The 20,511-nt window shown below is 37.1% G+C and overlaps 1 protein-coding gene across 1 annotated transcript in view; it reads right to left on the bottom strand.

The window, feature by feature from the left end:
- Positions 1-20,511, bottom strand: part of LOC135464580 (atrial natriuretic peptide receptor 1-like) — a 51,062-nt gene that overhangs the window by 18,808 nt on the left and 11,743 nt on the right. The window contains exons 8-15 of the mRNA XM_064742016.1: positions 15,602-15,740; positions 13,206-13,315; positions 8,828-8,954; positions 6,506-6,608; positions 4,423-4,513; positions 3,632-3,697; positions 1,556-1,639; positions 367-471 (exon numbers count right to left, since the gene is read on the bottom strand). Coding sequence (XP_064598086.1) covers positions 367-471; positions 1,556-1,639; positions 3,632-3,697; positions 4,423-4,513; positions 6,506-6,608; positions 8,828-8,954; positions 13,206-13,315; positions 15,602-15,740 — 825 coding nt within the window. The remainder of the gene's footprint in view (positions 1-366; positions 472-1,555; positions 1,640-3,631; positions 3,698-4,422; positions 4,514-6,505; positions 6,609-8,827; positions 8,955-13,205; positions 13,316-15,601; positions 15,741-20,511) is intronic.

Here is a 20,511-nt window from a genome sequence, read left to right as displayed (position 1 = left end):
AAACTGTACCAGTAACAACAACGCCAACTACGGAAACGCAATTTTACTCAAATCGAGAGGGACGCAGTTCTAATAAAGTGATTAATGTTATGTTTACACATTTCACAGAGCAAAAAATACCAAACTGCCACCGAAAATCTGGTGGCTGAATTATCCAAAAATCGTACAACAAAAACTTCAAAGTTTTTAGAGCAAAACTGTATTTCTGCTGTGGCCTGCTGGGGACTGAGCGGCGAACAGGGTTGCATTAGCAAGGGCTGTATGACGTGGCAGCAAATGAGTTAAATTATTAAAATCAAATTCATGTATTTTCAAGGTTTTCAAGGACAGTGAAGCAGGTAATTAGCAGGCCAAGTGCCAACTTACCTGCAAGCTTCCTTTTGCACAGTATTCTGTTAGAACAAGAAAGTTGGGTGCATCAACACATACTCCAATAATCTGGGTCACATTTTTGCTGTTTAGTTCCGTCATCTTGAACAAAAAAGGTGAAAATCCATAAACTAGTCAAAGAATCATTTTCAGGAAGGGCTCAATAAACTCAATTAAACGATAAACTAACAATAGCTCAAAATCTGGATTTTAACAAAATTTCGATCAAGGAAAGTCAACAAAGCACATTATGACACTTTTCCATATATTCAGATATTGGCCTTTGCACCATTGCGGGTCACACTGCATATAGTTCTATAAAGCAGTCAGCTGATCTTGTAATCTTCAACAAAATTCTCACACTGCCACAACCGGACAATATATGAGACCCTGTTGGACTGTTACTCTTTTCGATCACAATATGTAACGAGGCAGGAACTCAAGGACCCTAGGCAGATTTGGACTGACATCTCTGTTGAGATTGCCACTACAAATCAACCTCACACCCATAAGCAAACATTTCTTATTTCCACTGGCCAATCAAAGCAAGCTTAACATGGCAATCTATCAAACTGTTTCCGGCTCACAATGCATGACAATACGGAGCCTATGACACAGCAGTTCTGTTTTCAAAATGACAACAGTCGCCGAGTGAAAGGCCAAGACACACGGAAGACATTTTGATGGCAATAAAGGTTAGTTCTATTTGCGATTTGGCCAAACAGTTAGTCGCCTAAAACTATTTGGGCGTGTTTCACTCTCGCTCGAGTTTCGTTGAATGCACTTTTAAGCATGCACAAGATCAGATGGTAGACAAGATGCATGCTAAGTTTCACTGAAATCAGCATAGTAGTTTGGGAGGATGTGCATGGATAAATTCTGAACACATGGAAAGAACCGTTACTTAAGTTGACTTTGGTCAACAATTTAGCAGATAACTACTTTTAATATATGTTACTGTGTAAATGTTGTATAAGTTTGGTCAACCTGGCTGTATTAAGTGCTCAAGAGACAGTGTATGTTTTAACGAAGATGTTGATGGATCCTGACAAGTCAGACAAACAATGGCCATTACAACACTCATAGTCCAATTTAATGAGGGATATGATAAAGATGACAGAAGAAGATTTGTACCTACACCTCCTATTTGCAGAACACTATGCAAAACAAGAAAAAACAAATTCACCTCAAAGTATTCTTTTTTGTTATGCTCTGAAATGGCTTCTGTTGGAGGTAAGTCCTGGAACACTTTGATGGCAACCATGGCTCCCTAGAAGACACATTGGTACATTATATTTAAACATCATACCACACTAAACATACATATATACATATATGACTAAACTTGGACAATAATAAACCTGGGCCCAGTTGTTTGGAAGTGTATTAGCTAAAACTGGTACCAAGGCATTGTTATATTTAAACTTTCAGCCAAACTCAGCAGCCAATGCAGTTCTTTAAAGTTAAAGGGTACAAAATTTGAGACTGGCCATAAACTTAAATCAAGTCTTAAGTCTTAAACCAGTTTTGAACAACCGGGCCCAGAAGAATTCCTCTACATTGTAGGCTTACATATCGCCCCATTGCTCCCACGTGTATACATATCTCACTTTAGACTAGTTGACAATAAAGGCCGAAGGTGTAAGCTAGCGTATAGTGGAGGCCTCCATGCTCGAAGGGGCCAGCATGGCATACTGACCCAGAAGCCTCCTACCAATGTGCCCGTTATGAGTCCAAGTCCAACTCATGCTGGCTTCCTCTCCTGCTGTACGTGGAAAGGTCTGCCAGCAACCAACGGATGGTTGTGGGTTTCCTCCCACCATAATGCTGGCCACAGTCGTATAAGTAAAATATTCTTGAGTACAGTGTAAAACAATCAATCTTATCGAACAAATAAATAAATAAGCGTACAGTGAAACACTGAAAATAAATATGTAATATTTTTTTCTTCAAAGTCTCATATGTTTGTAACATGTTTAGTCAAGCATGTTCTGAAGGCATTATTCTTTGCGAACTGGTAAAATTATACTTTTTGTTAATGCCCTGAAAATGGCAAAACCAACCAATTTATTTTTTGTCTTCATAATAATATTAAAAAGATAAATAAATTGCACTGAAAGTATGGTGACTGCATAAAAACAGTTATTTATCACAGGTACACTGACCAGGGCCAGCATCGTTCGATCCTGAATCCCTCGAGCTGTGAGGCCTGAAGAAATTGTAACTGTGTTTTATCTACATTGTACTAGCTGTTTTGGTATGTCTCAAACTTTTATTCATCAGATTAGTGAGGAAGTCTCTTTCAAGATTAGAATGTGCAGGTAACAAGCACACACATGCCTTGTATTATTGTCATGGTACAATACACTGGCCTAGTAATCACACATGTCTAAAGTTAGTAAAAGTCACTTTTTTGGCTATTTTATTACACAAAAGCAAAATAAAGAAACATTTAGTGCATATATTTTACTAATCATAAGCAGCTTTGCTCAAGGAGATTTCTACCTGGCCAAGGAAAAAAATATCTTGTTACTGGATGATTCGTTTTTGCGATGAAATATATTTGAAAGCAATTACCCAAGAAAGAGCAAATCAAATCAACATGGCCTAAGACGGATTGTAGTACATTTCTTAAAAAATTGTTTCAAAAAAGAAATCAGTTGGTGAAGAATTTCCTGTTCACTTGGGTGATATGCCATACATGTCATGGCTACATAGCCACATTTATGCCACCCATTAAAAATTATGTTAGCAGTGGTCAGAATTCACTCATTCCTTTATTTTTTTTTTCTCCTGAGTGGTATGTCAGAAAATCTGAAAGCAATGTTGAAATTGGTTCATCCAAATAAAAAGCCCTCAGCCTTGAACACATGTACAATGTAATGAATAGAACCAACTTAACGGTGGTTTGTAATAATGTGTAGATCTTTGAGTGTCTTCGAAAGTTGTGAAACATGAAGCTGGAGAATACCTTTTCAGGATAATTTTTTGTTTATTTCACACTGCCACTGCAGCCTCTTATATCTTAAATATATAAATCTTAAATATATCTTACAACTTAAATGACCCCTGTGACCTTGAAGCAAAAGGTCAAGGTCGCTGAAAATCAATGGGGTTTTTTCTCATGCCATGATGTAAGTTTGGTGAACTTGGGCTTAACTGTTCTAGAGATAGAGCATTTAAAAGGATATGGGCAGACGCTGCCTGCTACAACAATACCCTCCCTCCAATTTTGGCTGAGGGGTAATAATACAGCTAGTACCTTGTAAGTTCCAGTTTTTGTAAAGATTTGACCACCTCCAGAGCTTCCACCAGACTTGACAGACAACTGTAAAAACATTTAACATATTTTATAAGTCAAACACTAACATATGGCTGTAATAATGCCAGTGCAGGTCATTTCCCTTTTTTTCTTGGGTGTTCAAGCAACATATATTGGGTGTTCAAGTGATACATACCGGCAGTTCAGGAACATATTTCTCGTGTTCAAGTGAGGCACTACTATTATACATTCCACGTAAAAATTGGCTGCTTCACTTAACGGGATTTGAAATCAGATCTCTGTCCATAGTCTAGCTCTCTACCATCTGAGCAATTGGGTACTTCTCATATGCTACTGCTAGTATAAGCACTAGAAAGCTAGTCACGTTACACCCTACTATGCAAGCCTGGCAAGGCCTTCATCATACCATCGTACTATCTTTTCTCGGTGCTGACAATTCCTCAACAGGTAATACAGACAACAATACGAAATGGTAAGCCTATGTACTTTGTCACGGCACCATGTGTAATGGACAACATCTTAAAAACTTCATATAAGACTACATCAATATCGCTAATATATTAGTGAAATACATAGTTTTACAAGCCTACACATGTGCGTCATATACGTATTAATTAAGGTGAATTTAATATTTAGAAAAATTCGTCCGACTTCAGTCACTAAAACAGCAATTTCATTACATGAATGACTCTTGCCAAATAAGGAAACCATGAATAATGATCATCAAGCTTGGACCCCTTAACCCCAGGCAGTAGCTGTAACATACCTACCTTTGACATCGAGGTAGCAGAACCTCTACTAAACAGAATATCACTGAAGTAAACCCTCCACATAATTTCACTTTGCTTCTTTTTCATCCATCTGAAACAGAAATCCAGTCAGTACTTTCTTTCTTCAATAAAAGTGTACTCACAGGGTGACATAAAGTATTTATGTATTTGTGTTGGGAAATATATATACAAAATGTGTAACAGATATAAGTTAGTCTGAACTTTAAGTGACATCAACATTCTAAAGAGGCAATACCGAAGAATTATCGCAAATTTTGAGATCAAAAATACAAGAAGCAAGTTTTGTATGTTGCCTAACATATAATTATGATTATCATGTTTGATTTAAAAGTGGCCATTCCACGGATAAGCGTGTTGAAGGCAGTTGTTAACTTGAATCAAACGATCTCATGGTAGCCCAGCATATATATGTTTTTTAGATGCCATTAAGACACATTTGACGAGTCAAACATTGGGCTCTTTTAATAAAGTTGCTTGATCACAATTTTTCTGTATATACATTTTATTGTGAGATTAGTGTATGCCTGGTATTCAGTGCAGACATTTGCTATTAAATGCGGATCGTCCATGTCACCAGTTTTCTATGTCTGCAATGGTGTCAGTTAAGATAAAACCGCTCTTTTGTCTCCTTATTTATATTGGATCTTTACATGCGTGACCTTGATATCAATCTCTCTGATGCTGATGTTGGTTTAACATTGCAGGCCATTTTATTAAGCACTTGCTATACACCTGCCACTCTGCAAATACTCGACTGCTGTTCGTTGCTCACACATCATCACAATATAATTTACAATACCAAAATAAGTCAGTGTATGATTGTTACCCCACTTTGTTACGTTTTAAAAAACCCTGTGCTAAGTTGTGTGACACCACTTTTCTCACCAGCGAGGTTACTGATGATTGTGATAATGAATCCCAGAAAAGAAAATAATATGTGCTCATGCTTCCATACTTTTACGGAAATTTTCTATGTGTACTTCGTCTATCAAAATGTTTCTTTTTAAGGCTTACTGCTGTAATGTCTATACCATACACAAAGTCTCCACCATGGAATGAACTGTTTATACTAATTGTAATGAAACGATGCTATTCACCAGCTCTTACAAATATCTTTTTTTTTTTCTCTTGCACTTTCACTTAATATGTATTATGCTACATATGGATCATGTGTCTGACATAAAATCATATGTATTTTTTCTTGGGGTGTAAAAATGGATTTAAACTACAGTTTTATTAAGGCCTCAGCTGTCAGTTTTGAAATTAAGTAATCTGCTTTGGTTACGTACGCCAAAACAAATTTGTTGGGGAGTGTGCTAATTGGGAGAGTTAAGGTACATGTAGTTCCGTGTTCTCAGTATGATCATCAATCATTTTCGAATATTCCTGACGTTTGACAGAAAATATTCATAAAATAGAGGGGTTATTAAGAAATATAAAAATATGCCTCCAAAATGAATATTTTTTCCCATTTGCGTAGGTGTATCTTTCTTCAATTTCCTTAAAAACATACTCTTCATTTTTCAGTATCTTATCATGTATCACTGTCATGTCCTATAAACCACTTTTCTCCCAACAGCTGACTTAAGCACCTTCAGAAAATGTCACATTCAAATCTTGAGATTTTCTTCTTTTACACGATACCAAATTTCTATGCAATAATCAATTCTACCTTAATTATAAAAGTTAATATGTGCAGAAAACAAAAGTGCAGAAAACTAAAGAGCAGCAATAGAAATTGTAACTTTATAATGTCACAGGAAGATTAAATATATGATATACCTGACATCCCACTGGCCCATCTTCAATAATACTGAATACCACTGGTCATATATATGGCTATGTTCTTGAGTGATAACTGGTTCATGATGTGTGTATCACCGAACATATTGCAGACTAGTGCAGATATAAACACCACTCCATAACCTGGTTCACCTAGAAATGCTTATATTTAAGTCTACAGCATGCACTAAATCTGCATTATTAATTCAGAAAACACAAGTTATGACTCATCAATTAATAAAGTCTCTTTAATGTACAACAACATATCTCAAGGACTCACCTCTTGTAATACCAGAACCCAAAAATCATCCCAATCATAATAAGAACCAAACATCCAAATGCACCTCCAATTCCAACAAGAATTTTGTCCTTCTCACTCATGGCTGAAAAGAAGTAATCATACATCAGGCTACATCAACTGAAAACTATACAAAAGGTCTGAAAATATCTCACTCTATTTACATAATTATTTTCAATGAATGAGGCTTGTGCAATGAACTGTGAAACTTTTAGCCACCTACATGTAATTTAACCAACGCTCCAAAGAGGGAAGCATGTCACATTCTGTAGACTACTCCTTCATTTCACGTGCTTCTGCATACAGCACGGCAGGTTATACCATAGACTGCCACAAGAGGGTGACACCTATAGGTGAAGCGTGTTATACATAGATACAGTTACTTCGAATTTAACGGCGGCCCATGACGGCCATTATCGCCGCTGTCCTGTCATATGGCCGTAATGCCCATAAAAAATGGAGCCTAACCCACAGCCACTGTCTGGACGCCGTAAAACAGGAATGGCCTACATTTGGAGTTTTCGTACGCACACTAAATGATATCTATTTATTTCTGGTTAACAAGACAACTGCGGAAATGGACAAATGCGAGTCACGACACATTATCATCTTTATCCCCCAAAAATTAAAACTCTACGTGGAAAACCAGGGTCGGATACAGAACGATTTTCAAGCTGGTTACCAGCTCCCAACTTAAGAAATACCCCCAAACGCCCAAATAAACTTAACAAAAGAACCCAAATACAACAAAATTTAACCAACGCTGAAAACAACAGGCTGATCGCACAATATATAGAATTCTAGCTATGTCCACTGTGTGAAACGTACTGCCGATTTGATTTCATCTACCGGTGGAGAAATAGAACGATTTCTTACTGTCCCGAAAAAGACTGAAATGCTGACAGCAGCGTTAGACTCGAAGCCAGGTTGGTGAACTTATTACAAAGGGGGTAACTGAGTTACTGCTGGTTCTAAATTCCCAAATTACCCCCCATGATTTTCAAAAAACTTCCAGAACGTTTTTATTGCTATTTTACTTTTTGTGTTACGCACAGACTTTTTGCATTCTGTAAGACGTACTGGAAACAGTCTTAACAGAAAGATGTTCCAACAAAATTTTACGATATTTTTTTCTGATACTTCATAATGTAAGCACTTTGCGTAATGAAGCTAGTCATTACATTCACTCCAAAAAAGCAGCGCACGCCAGTCGCATGGATTGAGAAGAGATGGATCTTTCTCATCACTCTTGTAAGTTTCAATCAATTTTAGACAACTTATATGCAGAAAACCTGATAAAGTGTTGACTTTTTTCTTTTCAATATCGAGGTGAGCACACTTGACGCATTAGGTGCATACAAATCTGGATTGTATGTTAGGCCACAGGCCGAAAACATGGATAACAAAGCAGATGTGCACGTGATCTCAGCCAGCCTTGACAGGAACCTTTAGAACTGACTGACTCGGCAAATTGTTGTTTATATTCTACGTCCATAATGACCGATGAAATCTTCGCTAGTTGTCATTTAAGACATTTGTTTTTGTGGTCTTGTCTTGTTAGATTGATTTCCATATGTTTTGGCACGCGGTTCTGAGATTTAAGTACACCCAACTTGCCATGACAGCATAAAATTATTTTGACGAAGATGAAGGAAATATTTCTATGGATTTCAACATTTCGACTCGGGAATGAATTTATACTCATAGGAGTGGTAATAAAGGTCCTATTCTCTTTAATGCACATCAAAAATTGCCGTGTGCAGCCGTTTTACAGTGGATTTAAATGCCCACATCTTTTCCCAAAGTGCCTTGCAGAATGGATCTACCAGATCTTTTAATTCAACGATTAAACGTTGATGCGGGTAAATATTAGAAATTGTTGAAAATTTTAGATCTCAGCGTATAATTTAATTAACTAGTGTGACCAAGGCAGGCAAACGACCAATTTATATAACATATGTTATGCTTGTGCTTCAATGTGTCATCCATTCCGTTGAGGGGATTTTAGTTGGTAAAATTTGACTCTGTCGAACGTTGGTTGTGGGTAGGTAGATTAAGGCAGTACCTGCCCTGATGGTAGGTCCTTGCCAGTGAGGGCAGGTTGACTTGAGGTCCAGGCTGCCCTGATGGCAGGCACTAAAAAAATTTAAGTTACCCCAGTGAAACTCTCCGTGGAAAACAATTGGAGCTATAGCCCAGACACAAATACAAGAGACAGACAGACGGACAGAATCGCTATAACATAATACACTCTGCCTGACGGCAGGGGCATATAAAAACTAACAAAATACAACACATACTCACTTGGACAAAATTCGTTACTATATCCACAACTTGGAGTATCACTTGGTTTAGAGCCTGAAGGCCAAATAATTGTTGTTGTCTGATCTTCCACATAGGAATTGGTAGCACTGAAGAAGTAACCTATAATCTATTAATGATAAAATAAACAAATATATATGTAATGCCACCAAGAAACTAAAGCCGGCAATATATCCGTTATCGTGTGGTAGTTACAGAGTAATATTTAAACAAAAAGCCCTGACATAGCACATATTTGTAGAATGATGACCAGACCAACCAATTAAGGTCCGCTGCCTGCAATCTACTACCTGTGCTGAAAGATCTCACAATTTTGATTCTGATGGCTAATAAACATAGTCCAGAATGACCAATGATCATAACATCGTAAGCTGTAACATGTTGTTGTAATAAAGTTACACTGTGAATGAACGATTCAGGATGGTGAATACAATTCACTGTCTAGTTATAAGTTCATTGACATTTTCCATCCCCTAAAGCACTGTCCGACAGCCTTTTTGTTTTCAGGTAGATTTTTCTGAATTCTAACTTTCTTTATGAACAACACACATAAGCACTTGTGTTATTTCTGTGCAGATAAACAAAATAAACACTGACTGTGGATAGAACATGGTAAGGGATGTTTACAGGGTTTGCTAATATGTAAAAAAAATATGTGAATTTAATTCAGGTTCACCATCTTAACACATATTTAACACCTTGCCTGAGCTAGCATGTGCATTTTTTTCTGGACTTCAAACCTTAAATTTTTGCAGTTGGTATTAAAAGCCCATTTATCAAACTGCACATCATACTAAAAGTATGCTTAGCCTTTTTAAATTTAAATTATCACCTACATTATCTGCTCTACAGAAACTTTGCTGGTCACCCATGTGCTTTTAGCAAGGATCAGACATATTAAACATATTGTTTTAAAAAAGGGAAATAAAAAATTGTGGCCCCCACTAGTCTTTTGACTAAAGGTGCAAGTCAGCCAGCATTTTACACACAGACAGCTTTCTGGCAAGAAATAAAACTCACGTAATTTCATTTGGATGGAATATATTTACAAATTTATTGCCTATAGCTGGGGACACAATGAGCTGATTTTTTCGCTTGTAGGGACAAAAGTCTCTGCTAATGAAATAAACTGTTGATATTCGCAGCATACTTAAACCAATGCTATGACACAAGTCTGGAGGGTTTTTCTGTAATCACCATGGTCAGAAATGTAAAATCATGAGACACAAACAAAACTTGCAAAGGTCAACACCAGCCCACGGTGTTTGACGGGTCAGCTTGATCATCTTATTTTCAAAGATCTAGCAGAATATTGAAGGTTATCAGTTTGTTTAATAAAATAAGATCTTCCCCCCAAGCGGAGTTGTATACTCTAATTCTCAATCTTTTCAACTGCTTACATTACCAATATTTTGAAACAATCTGAGAGAACTATGGGGTTTAGAGAAATAATGTGTACATTTTCATGATGTTTACATCTTTAGTGGAACAAACAGATCATTTTAGTGTCACTTTCACAATAATTGTACGCATAAATTCTACTGAAAAAAGTGCTTCATAGGTCGAAAAGGTCGAAGATTTACAGTATTTATGCACTGTAGGTTGGTTTTATTAGACATGCAGTCTAGCTTTACTTGTGTATTATGAGGCCTCTGGAGCACTGTAGGCTGGTGTTCAGGGAATGTACATACAAATGGTAAAGGACCCACAGCAACTTCACCCAAGATGTTTGTCAAAAAAATAAAATGTCCCAGCAAGTCACTTAAAGACAGAAACCTAGTCACCACGTGCTGGATGGGCAATTCAACAAGTAAATTTCCTTAGCACAAATTCTGACCCAGCTCTTGCTGTACAAATGAAGCCGAAACAGGAAGACAGTTCAAGATTAGATGTACCAGCTCCCCAGGTTGTGAAACATTATTCAGATCATATGAACGGTGTGGATCATGGGGATCAGCTGAGAATGCAATATCCAACCTGTCCATGGGCTAGGAAGTATTGGAAATACATATTTTGGTTTCTTTTTGAGACAAGTATTTCTTGTGCTTATATCCTAATGAAAGAATACCCCAATCACCAGCTAAAATTAAGAACAGGTCAGAACAAAGATCACACTCAGCTCGACTTCCGCAAATCTGTTGCTATTTTCCTCATTAGTAATTATCGTAAGAAAGAGCGCTACCAACTGACCACTAATGATGGAATGGAGAGATCGCACTGGCCAGTTGTGATGCCAAAAGCCAGGAGATGCAAACAATGTTAGAAATCCAAAATCAGAAAACAGCCCACCTATGGTTGTAGAAATTGTGAAGTAAACCATGTTACCATGCGTAACATGCTTTGAACCCTACCATGCATCACTGTCCAAGTCTGCTGAAGAATAATCAACTGATACTCATGCAACTGTACATATGAAGTGGACATTTTTTACAAAACCCTGGTAAAAGTTAAAAAAGAAAGGTACAAACTATGGAAGAAAAAACAACTATATTTGAAAATTTACAGTGTCCGAGTCTGAAAAGATGTGCCATATGTCATTTTATTTGCAAATAATTGTATAAAAAATGAAACTTTAATGTTATATTATATGTAATACCACCTGTAAAACTGAAGACTGGGTAAAAGTGAACTGAAAAAGGCAAATCAATGTGAAAGTTGTTATGCATAACTATGCTTTGACATAGTTTCTGGAAGGGCTAGTTTCTGGAAGGGCTGGGACAACTGACTTTAACCTAGGCTGCTGGTACTAGCAGTCATTCAGCACAGCAGCAACTAATGAGTTGAGTGCTTTGAATATTATTACAATACGCAATATATATGAATATGTGGTTTTACTAAAATGGTTTAGTAACAATGTTGAACTTGGTTTAGTCTCAATTAAAATGCACATGCGCAAGGCACGTGGCTGTATGTAAAATTTTGAATTTCCGTCTCGTTTGTGATGTTTCCTTTTTTTTCAAGGGATGGATCATGAAAACAAATCTAATTGGTCAATGTTGAATTCTGTAAGCTGTCAGTTACCTGTATGATGCTTATGCACACATGACTGTGAGTTCTCAGAAAATGTGAATAGGAATGGAAGTAGGAATAGCCTTGTGCTAATACAATTTCTTAAACTGTTATAATATGAAGCTGGTAACGGAGTTCAAAGTTCAATCCATGCACTCTCCATGAGTTTATGATTGCCATTTTATGAAATCGTCATTTTATGATAACTTCTAACTCTACACGTTCAATGCAAAGTTATTAATGTTCAGACATCTACAGACATCTAATCACCCTTTTCTGTCATCTCGCGGCCAACCCAGGACTATGTCCGAGATCGCTCTGACGTTTGGTTTGGCAAAATTTTGTTTGGCCAAGAATGGCCCCAACCAACGTTTGTGCGCATCCCAATTAAAAACTTGATGTAGTTACTTGCCCTTCTCAAATATATCGAGGCTGTGTGTACAGCCGTTCACTTTGAGCATCACCAAGGAATCGAAGGCCCAAACAGCCTTAGAAATAACTGATCGACGTTGTGCTTGAAATAAATCAACAGACGAAAATTTAAGGAACATACTGTAAATGTCTGCAAATGTCAGATGTGATATTTGATGGGTAATTTTTGTCCTAAACGCCATAACAGACTGCCACAGCAACTACATCAGGTTTTTAAATGGAGCACGCTCTGACATTGGTTTAGGGCCAACCTTGGTAGAACAAAAGTTTTGCCAAACTTAATGTCAGAGCAATCTTGGACTAATGTGAAAGCTACTTACACAAGAAAGTTTTTCAATAAAATGCCACCAATAATAAAATTATTTCAGGTAAATCGATCAGTCCCCAACTGAAAAAGTCATGGCAATTTTCCAGTAATTCTGAAATCCTCATGCCTGTATATGTGGTTGCAAAAAACGGGTATTATTCCATGACTACTGCATGATAACAATTATGAACTGACAAAACAAATGCTACAACTATGACCACAAGTCAATAATCATTGGAACTCATCCATGGCTACTTGTAATTACAAACATTATTAATTATAATTCTATGATCGTAAGACATTATCAATGTGAACTGCGAATGAATGTAACACTTAGTAACTGTGAATTGTCTTCAGTTTAGTAACTCTGCAGTGTGTACCGTTTCGCTAGTAACTCTCTCTACTCTTAATGGAAAAGATGCGTAAATAAAATACTTAGCATTGCAAACTTCAGATGTTTGTATGGCCTTACAATGTTAAGGAGTTTCAATTGTCCTCCTAAAGGAACATCTGTGTGTCAAACTCTGGTGGGCATAGGTATTTCTTTTCTGAAACATGCCGAGATTTCTATATGCCATTTTTGAAGGCGTGACCGTTATCAGATCTACTTACTGAGAGGTCCCAAGTGGCTATAGATGAATTGTGAAGATGAGACACCTGTGAGAATGTGTAAGCTTGCTCACGATCTCCATTAGCATTAAACTTCAGATTGCCAGTTAAGCCTGTAAGAAAACAATGAGAAAATTAACACTACCACTAAATGAACTGAACATTAAAAATATGAACAAAATAAATATTAAATAATGAAGCAAGTGAAAGATTATTCATCACAGAAAAATAACACACTCAGTGGCTGTGATAATAATAAACAGCACAGCTTACAGGTAGTAATGGTCTTTTTCACCTTGCATCTTTCATATAAAGTCACCAAATTAGTCACTAAATGAAACTGTATTATTGTATTTGTTAATAAATTATGTCTGCACTATGTACATTTCTACTGTCCAAAACAGCATCCTTCATAGATATTTTTACAAAAAGCACTGCCAGAATATAGTGAGGGAATATAGCAAGCTTTCTGTACACCACATGTTAACTGACTGCCCACTGTCCTATCTTAATTTTTTTACGGACGTGGTTTATTACTTTAGTCAGGAGATTGAATTACTCGAAGGGTAATTAGCGCAGCAGTCAAAACAAACCATGAACATCGCACAAGCTTACTTAAGTCTTTGAAGTCCCTTATGTCCTTGGCAACAATGACAAAGACCAATTAAAAAGCTGTCCAGACAGATACCAGAGGTTCCCTGCATCTTCAACTATAACGAGTCTATGAATCCCTCGTAAGTCCCTGGGAGTGGGCAATTAATTTTCACAATTATTGTAAGTTTTAAAAGTGCCTGAAAAGCACCCGCTGATGACACTGGTGAATCTTTTTCTGGGGCAATACTTTTAAAATAAAAACGGATTTGTACTATTTGTGTTTATGAGTCCGATTGGTCTACAGCATTGTTAAACCCTTAAACCAACACTTGGACGCGTTGTTCAAAAGTGATTAATACCAGATTTAACTTAAAGCAAAGTCTTCAATTCAGTACTTAGTCAAAAATTAATGGTGTAACGGTATATTAAATATAAGTTAAATCTTCTTCTGTTAATACTTGTCCTTTGTGTAACTGTATGGGCTGCTCACTTTCACTAAATTTTTAAATATATGACTTAACACCAGTAATAGCTAACACACTTCTGAACAATCGGGCTCTGGTCTCTTAAAACATCTCAACTTCCTTAATTTGCTGATGACACCAGCTTTCATTAGTCCAGTTATTATTTTTGTGTAAAATCATTGGTGAAATTTTTAATATACAGGTCACCCTGTGTCAGTTCAAGACTGGTTTTATATGCCAACAAGCTTTTACTTAATGTAGCAGTAAAATTGTCAGTTTTTGAAAATGTTTATTATTTTGTTATGCTAATAATGTAAGCACATTGTACGGTTCAAGTAATGTGTGTATCGCAGCTTGTGAGTTAAGGGAGGTCGCTCTGCAACAGCTAGTGAGAGAGCGTCATTCCATGTAGAACATCCAAAAGGGCAAAAAGGCCATGCAAGTAGTCTTGAGATTTCCTTGTCATGTGTGTCTACCAAGGTCTATAAATCGGACTCGATTTGTGTCAATTGTGTTTTGGCAATGAAGTTGTTCATTGCCAACGCTTTATAACTGTAATTTTGCTATATATTTGACATTTCGAAGCTGTTTCATGAAGCCATGTGCTTACATGCTTGTGTGGTGTGTTACCGTAAACTTCCTTTTATTGCAGGTCTACTGATTACATTGTTTTATATCATCTTTTTCGATTGTTATGCTTATGATATATCATTGGTGAAATATGAAAATTATTAGACTCGTACCTCAAAATACTGGCTTACCTTTATGTTTTGAGTGTATTTCTATATAACACATTTATTAAAAATTGTCAAGTGACAAACTTTTTATATCCCCTGTATCTGACGATGTTTGTATGATTTAATACACATGTATATCGAAAGTTGTATTTGCACTGTAAGCAACTGCTACCCGAATTTACATCTGACTATCCACACAAGCTAAGGTTTGTTTAGTAGTGTTATATGCAGTAGGTTATCAATAACCATGTATATATACATACACATAAGAAATAACATCGACATGTATGGACTTGGATCGGGGGTGTATAATGTGTGTGTATTGGTGGTTGCATACACAAACATGCAGACAAGTAGTAAGTAACTACAACAGACAGCATATTTCGTCCAATGTAATTAATGTATGTTTTTTTTCATTCCTAAGGTGTTTTCCTAATAAAGGCTACAAAGACACCTCAAACAGACTTGCTTCCACCTTGCTCTGCTACCGAAACAAATCCTAAGTCGATATAGCTCTGTTAACAATTGTTCTAGACAGCAATGTTTTATTCATTTAATGGTCATTAATAATAATAAAGTAGGTCTTCTGTTTGGAAAAACTTACTGTCGTTGAATTCTCTTCCCCACAGCCTCTGGGATACTCTCGTCCCGTTTAAGGGGTCTTCTCCATCATCAAGTGTTTCCTTCAATGCCCTGGCATACATGTACATTGCCTCGTACAGATTGGCAGCTGGGTAGGGTACCTTTAAATTGCATAAATTGCATAACATCACAGCATTTGTAAACGTATGACTTTTCCATAAATGCAAGGATATTTGCAAATAATTTCATGAAGATAGGGAATACTATGATTTTTAAATTTCAAGAATAATGAAGAATGGATCTTGGACGCTGAATATATACTTAAAGATTTCATGCGCACTAAAGTGAAAGCAGCAAGGCATCAACCACTGGGCCTATAGATGAAAGTTTTTGCAAAGATAAAAGTTACAGGTGTAAAATTTTAAAGGCTAAAGAAGTTTTTACATGGCTTAAACTTTTGTCATGTAGTAATATGAAAAACAGGCTAGCTATACATTTCCCAGTTAATCTGGTGTCCATTAATATTTCGTTATTACAGATGGTGCTCGACATGTCTCATGGGGGATCATAAAATTAAGGTTTCGCTGTACAAAAATTTAAACTCAGTTGTTGTTTATTTATTGATTTATTTATTTGATTGGTGTTTTACGCCGTACTTAAGAATATTCTGCTTAGATGACAGCATCAGGCCAGCATTATGGTGGAAAAAAACTGAGCAGAGCCCAATGGAAACCTATGATCATCAGCAGGTTGCTGGAAGACCTCCTCACGTACGGCCAATGAGATAGTCAGCATCAGGTGAACTTGAACTCACAGCAAATGCATTGGTAAGAGGCTCCTAGGTCATTGTGCCACACTAACTATCTCGGACACAGAGGCCTCCAGTTTTCTTTGGATGCAGCTTGTTCCTTGAACATCCTTTGAATTAAGCTTTAATTTGGGTTCCCAACTTACCATGTGACAAACACTCATGCAACATATTAAAGCATTTATTCTCAACAAAACACGTCCCACACAAATAAATCCTCAGCACCTTTGACTTATTGAAATACACAAATATGTACCACCTAACAAAAGTGACATCACCATGCTGTTATAACACTTAAACTCAGAAGTCTTGTATCAGCAACAGACCTACCACCTTATTAGCTATGTGTGATAACATTTTAACTAAGAAATCATGTATATGTGTATAATTAACAATGAACTGATCACCCATAGCTGTATAACTCTTCTATGCCATGTACAGGCCCTAGCCCTGTCATATTGTTCACTTGGCCTAACAGCAACAAGTAAAGCAGTCAACTGCAATTGCTTTTTGCACATTGGAAACCGCCATGTCCTCATCAACCAGTAGAGTGTGCATATCTCGGCGTTCCCACCCTTCAAACCTAGAAAAAATCCCAAACCATTTCCAAATCTCTTCAAAACCCAAAAGCTATTTTGTATCAACTGGGTGTCATTTCAGCCAACTGGTGTAGTGACCCCTTATCTGAATTCACAAAAATTCTCAAAAAAAACACGTCCCTGGAAAGCTTTAATCTCTCTAATGATGAATTGGTACTTGCTGTGTTGCAGTAGGCCAGTAAAAGGTCTGCCTTCTCTATTCATACATGCGCTGAGTTACTTCAAGCTCTCGGTCATATGGCAGCACTTTACTTTTAATAGTGCATCTGAAAATGTAATTTCTTTTTGCAGTAGCCCTCTTAGTTTTTTTTTTCTAAATTCTCCAAAATACCTTAGCATATAATATAAGGAAGGTTTGCCAAGTTAAGCTCCAAATTACAAGTGCTTGAGATATGGTTCTTTACAAACATCGTGTAATTTTCAACAATCTTGAAATCCTTGTTTGTTATGGAGCATTTTTAGATGGCTGTGATTTCCCATTCAAGTGGAACAGAGAACTGGAAATCTATTGTCAGGGCTTTTCCTACCCGGGCTTTTAGAATGTGGCCTCATAATACTTTTTGAGAAATAATGAACTCTTAACCATCACACTTTCATTAACGCTTTTGTTAACTGTATACTTGTTGAGCTATCACAGGTAAAGTGAAATGTATAGGAGTTTTTGTTACTGTACCTGAATAACGTTATTTAGGTACATGAGCACTTGCACAAGAAGAGTGAGTGCTTGAGGTTTAATGTCGAACTTTACAATTTATCAGTCATATCACGACAGAGTGCTTACCGAAGGCAAGTAAGCCGCCCAACTCGAGCCATTATACTGGTACGGGTCAACTTGTCATTGCACTTACCCTTAATACTGAACGACAAGTAAGGAAGTTAAAACTTCCTCTTTAAGGTCTTGGGTGTGACCTGATCCCCCGAAGAAGGTGCTCTACTAAATGGGCCATCACGGCCAGTGCTGCACAAGATGACCTGACCTCTTCAAAGCGTTATCTTTGATGTACTAGGTGATTGAACTATGCTTCAGGACAAACGAATAAACAATTACCTTTTTTGCTTTTACGTTAACTGTTCACCATGTTTACAAAGTTCACCATGTTGACTGTTGGATCGTTCTATGAAAATTTTTTCACATTAAGATACAACTCTTGGCCAACTACTGAAGAAAATCCAAGAGTTGTTCTTAACTCCTTCTACTGTAAATAAATTTTACAAGGGTCTCTGCAAAAAGAAATACCAGATGCTGATTTGACAAGGGATGATCCAATTACATTTTCAGGTGCACTGTTAAGAAATAAAATGCTTTCAAAATATGACAAAGAGCTGGGAGTAACAGAGTAGGACTGGAGAAGCCAGACTTTTTCCTGACTTCATGCAACACCACAAGTACTGAGTCATCATTTAACTGACGTTAAAAAATTGGAATAATGAATTAGAGATCAAAGTTTTCAAGGGAGGTAACTTTACAAAACCGTCTGACACTCCTAGATATATTTCCCTTGACGAGAGACTGAACTGCATCCTAAAATATTCCGGGATTCTCTCATTATAACAATTAGGCCAAAATTAAAATCTTGGCTGTTTGACATCATAAGAATTACACCAAAATTAAAATATTGTTTGTCTGATGTTACAAGCCCTTTATAACAACAGAGAGCAGGTAGGTCGGATTTTTTTTTTTTTTGCTAAGAAGGGAAGAACAGTTGTAGAATCTTGTTCAAATGATTGATCACAACTAAACTTCCTCAACACTGATCAGAGCAGTACTAAATTATATCACCCAATATTTGGCAATTCTCAAAATAAACATTCTTAGATCTTTACAATAAAACTAACAGGTCAACATTTATTAAACATTTTTATGACTACTACGACATAACTAAAGTCAACAGTTTGTGGCAGTTTTCTAGTTCTGTATAGAGGGGGCGAGCATGTGAAAATATCACCTAAATTCTGTCCCGCTGATACTTTTCAGAGAGTGAAGTGGAACGTCATGATCTAGAAAAATAAAATCGATACTGAGAAATCTGTTTCCATTTTCCCAATTTCTTCATTTTAATTAACTTTGTGAGATTTTTGTGATTCTTCCCTCATGCCAAGGATCAAGTATTTATTGTCTTCAATACATCATTCAAGTACATGTCTGTCTAAAAGTATGAAGTGTGTAAGCACCCGAGTGAGCCTCAGTTTTGATCACCAGCTTTGACCTAACTGACACTGTCCAAAACATTTATACATGAGGAAGAGGAGAGCCAAAATCATATTGTGTTGCACGATGAGTAAAAGATGGAACATGAGAGTAACACAATGGTGGATGGCAACATAACAGGGGCTCTGTGGGGGATTCCTTGATAACGTATGTTTAACATAAAAATCTTCCATTTTGATCATGTTTCAGCAGATATCATGGTGTAAGGTCTCAATTTGTCACCATAACTAGATCAATCCATGATTGAATTAATTTAATTGACAAAAAATAAAGTAGGAGATTTATGTAAGTGGGCTACACAAGAACTTCAGCTATAGCTTGAGCGACCTGTCCTTGGAGGGAAAGGCCTGTGTCCAAGTTTGGTCAGTGTTTGTAAACATTTTGTGTTGGCTGTAACCAGAGCCACACAATTCTCAGCAATTCAATTTCATGAGATTAGGCGTGTTTTTAAGGGACAGCGTGACGAAAAGAATTGGATCTCTGAGAATTTTTTATCTTGAAGTCGAAACATGCTGACAGTTGCAATGTTTACAAGATTTCCTTGAACATCTTGCACTCATTATCTCACAAAGTAATTAATTTGAAATCGCCACTCCCTATGGAAACACAACCTGGCTAGCGTTATTTGTCATGGAGCAGCGCCACACCCCGATTTCCAGTGCCACGCTGCCCCCAAACAATTCTTCTCAGCGCCCCATGCCCCTTTTTTCAGATCTCTCGCTAGCGTTATTTGGCATGGCGCAGCGCCCTGCCCCTAAAATTGCCGCCAAGCCGCCTTTTTAAAAGCTATTTATGCGCCACCCTGCCGTTTCTTTATTTGTCGCCGTTTTTTTTCTAATTTTGCATCTACTCCAACTGTCTTGTCATATTGGAGAGCTCTGACATTTCCAGGAAATCTCAACACAATGTACAAGTTCTTTTTTGGCGATTTCCACAATTCAGATGTTGTCAAAACTCTGTCACAGACTCTGTCTATGCTGTGTTTTGTAGAAATCCTGATTCGTAGACAGTTCACTCTTCCTGGTGCAAAAAAGATGCCAAAAATTGAAAGGCGGGCGAAGAAACGTTCTCAGGAATTAACCGAAACAGCCGAGGGCTGTCATTCAATTGTAGATTTCTTTGGGAAAGCATGGGGGGATTGTCAACCAAACCAGCCACGGTCACCAATGAAAGCAGTGTAACCAAGCCGAGGCCAGGGACAACCAACGTTGAAACAACAACATATGGGATCAGAAATGCCTTGGATGCTGCAACTGTTACTTCTAATGTGCACTGTGATACGTCAAAACCCCAAAAAATCAAAACATTCTATATGA

This window comes from Liolophura sinensis, chromosome 4 (genome assembly GCF_032854445.1).
Source record: "Liolophura sinensis isolate JHLJ2023 chromosome 4, CUHK_Ljap_v2, whole genome shotgun sequence".
NCBI lineage: Eukaryota > Metazoa > Mollusca > Polyplacophora > Chitonida > Chitonidae > Liolophura > Liolophura sinensis.
This window is presented reverse-complemented; position numbering and strand designations above follow the sequence as displayed.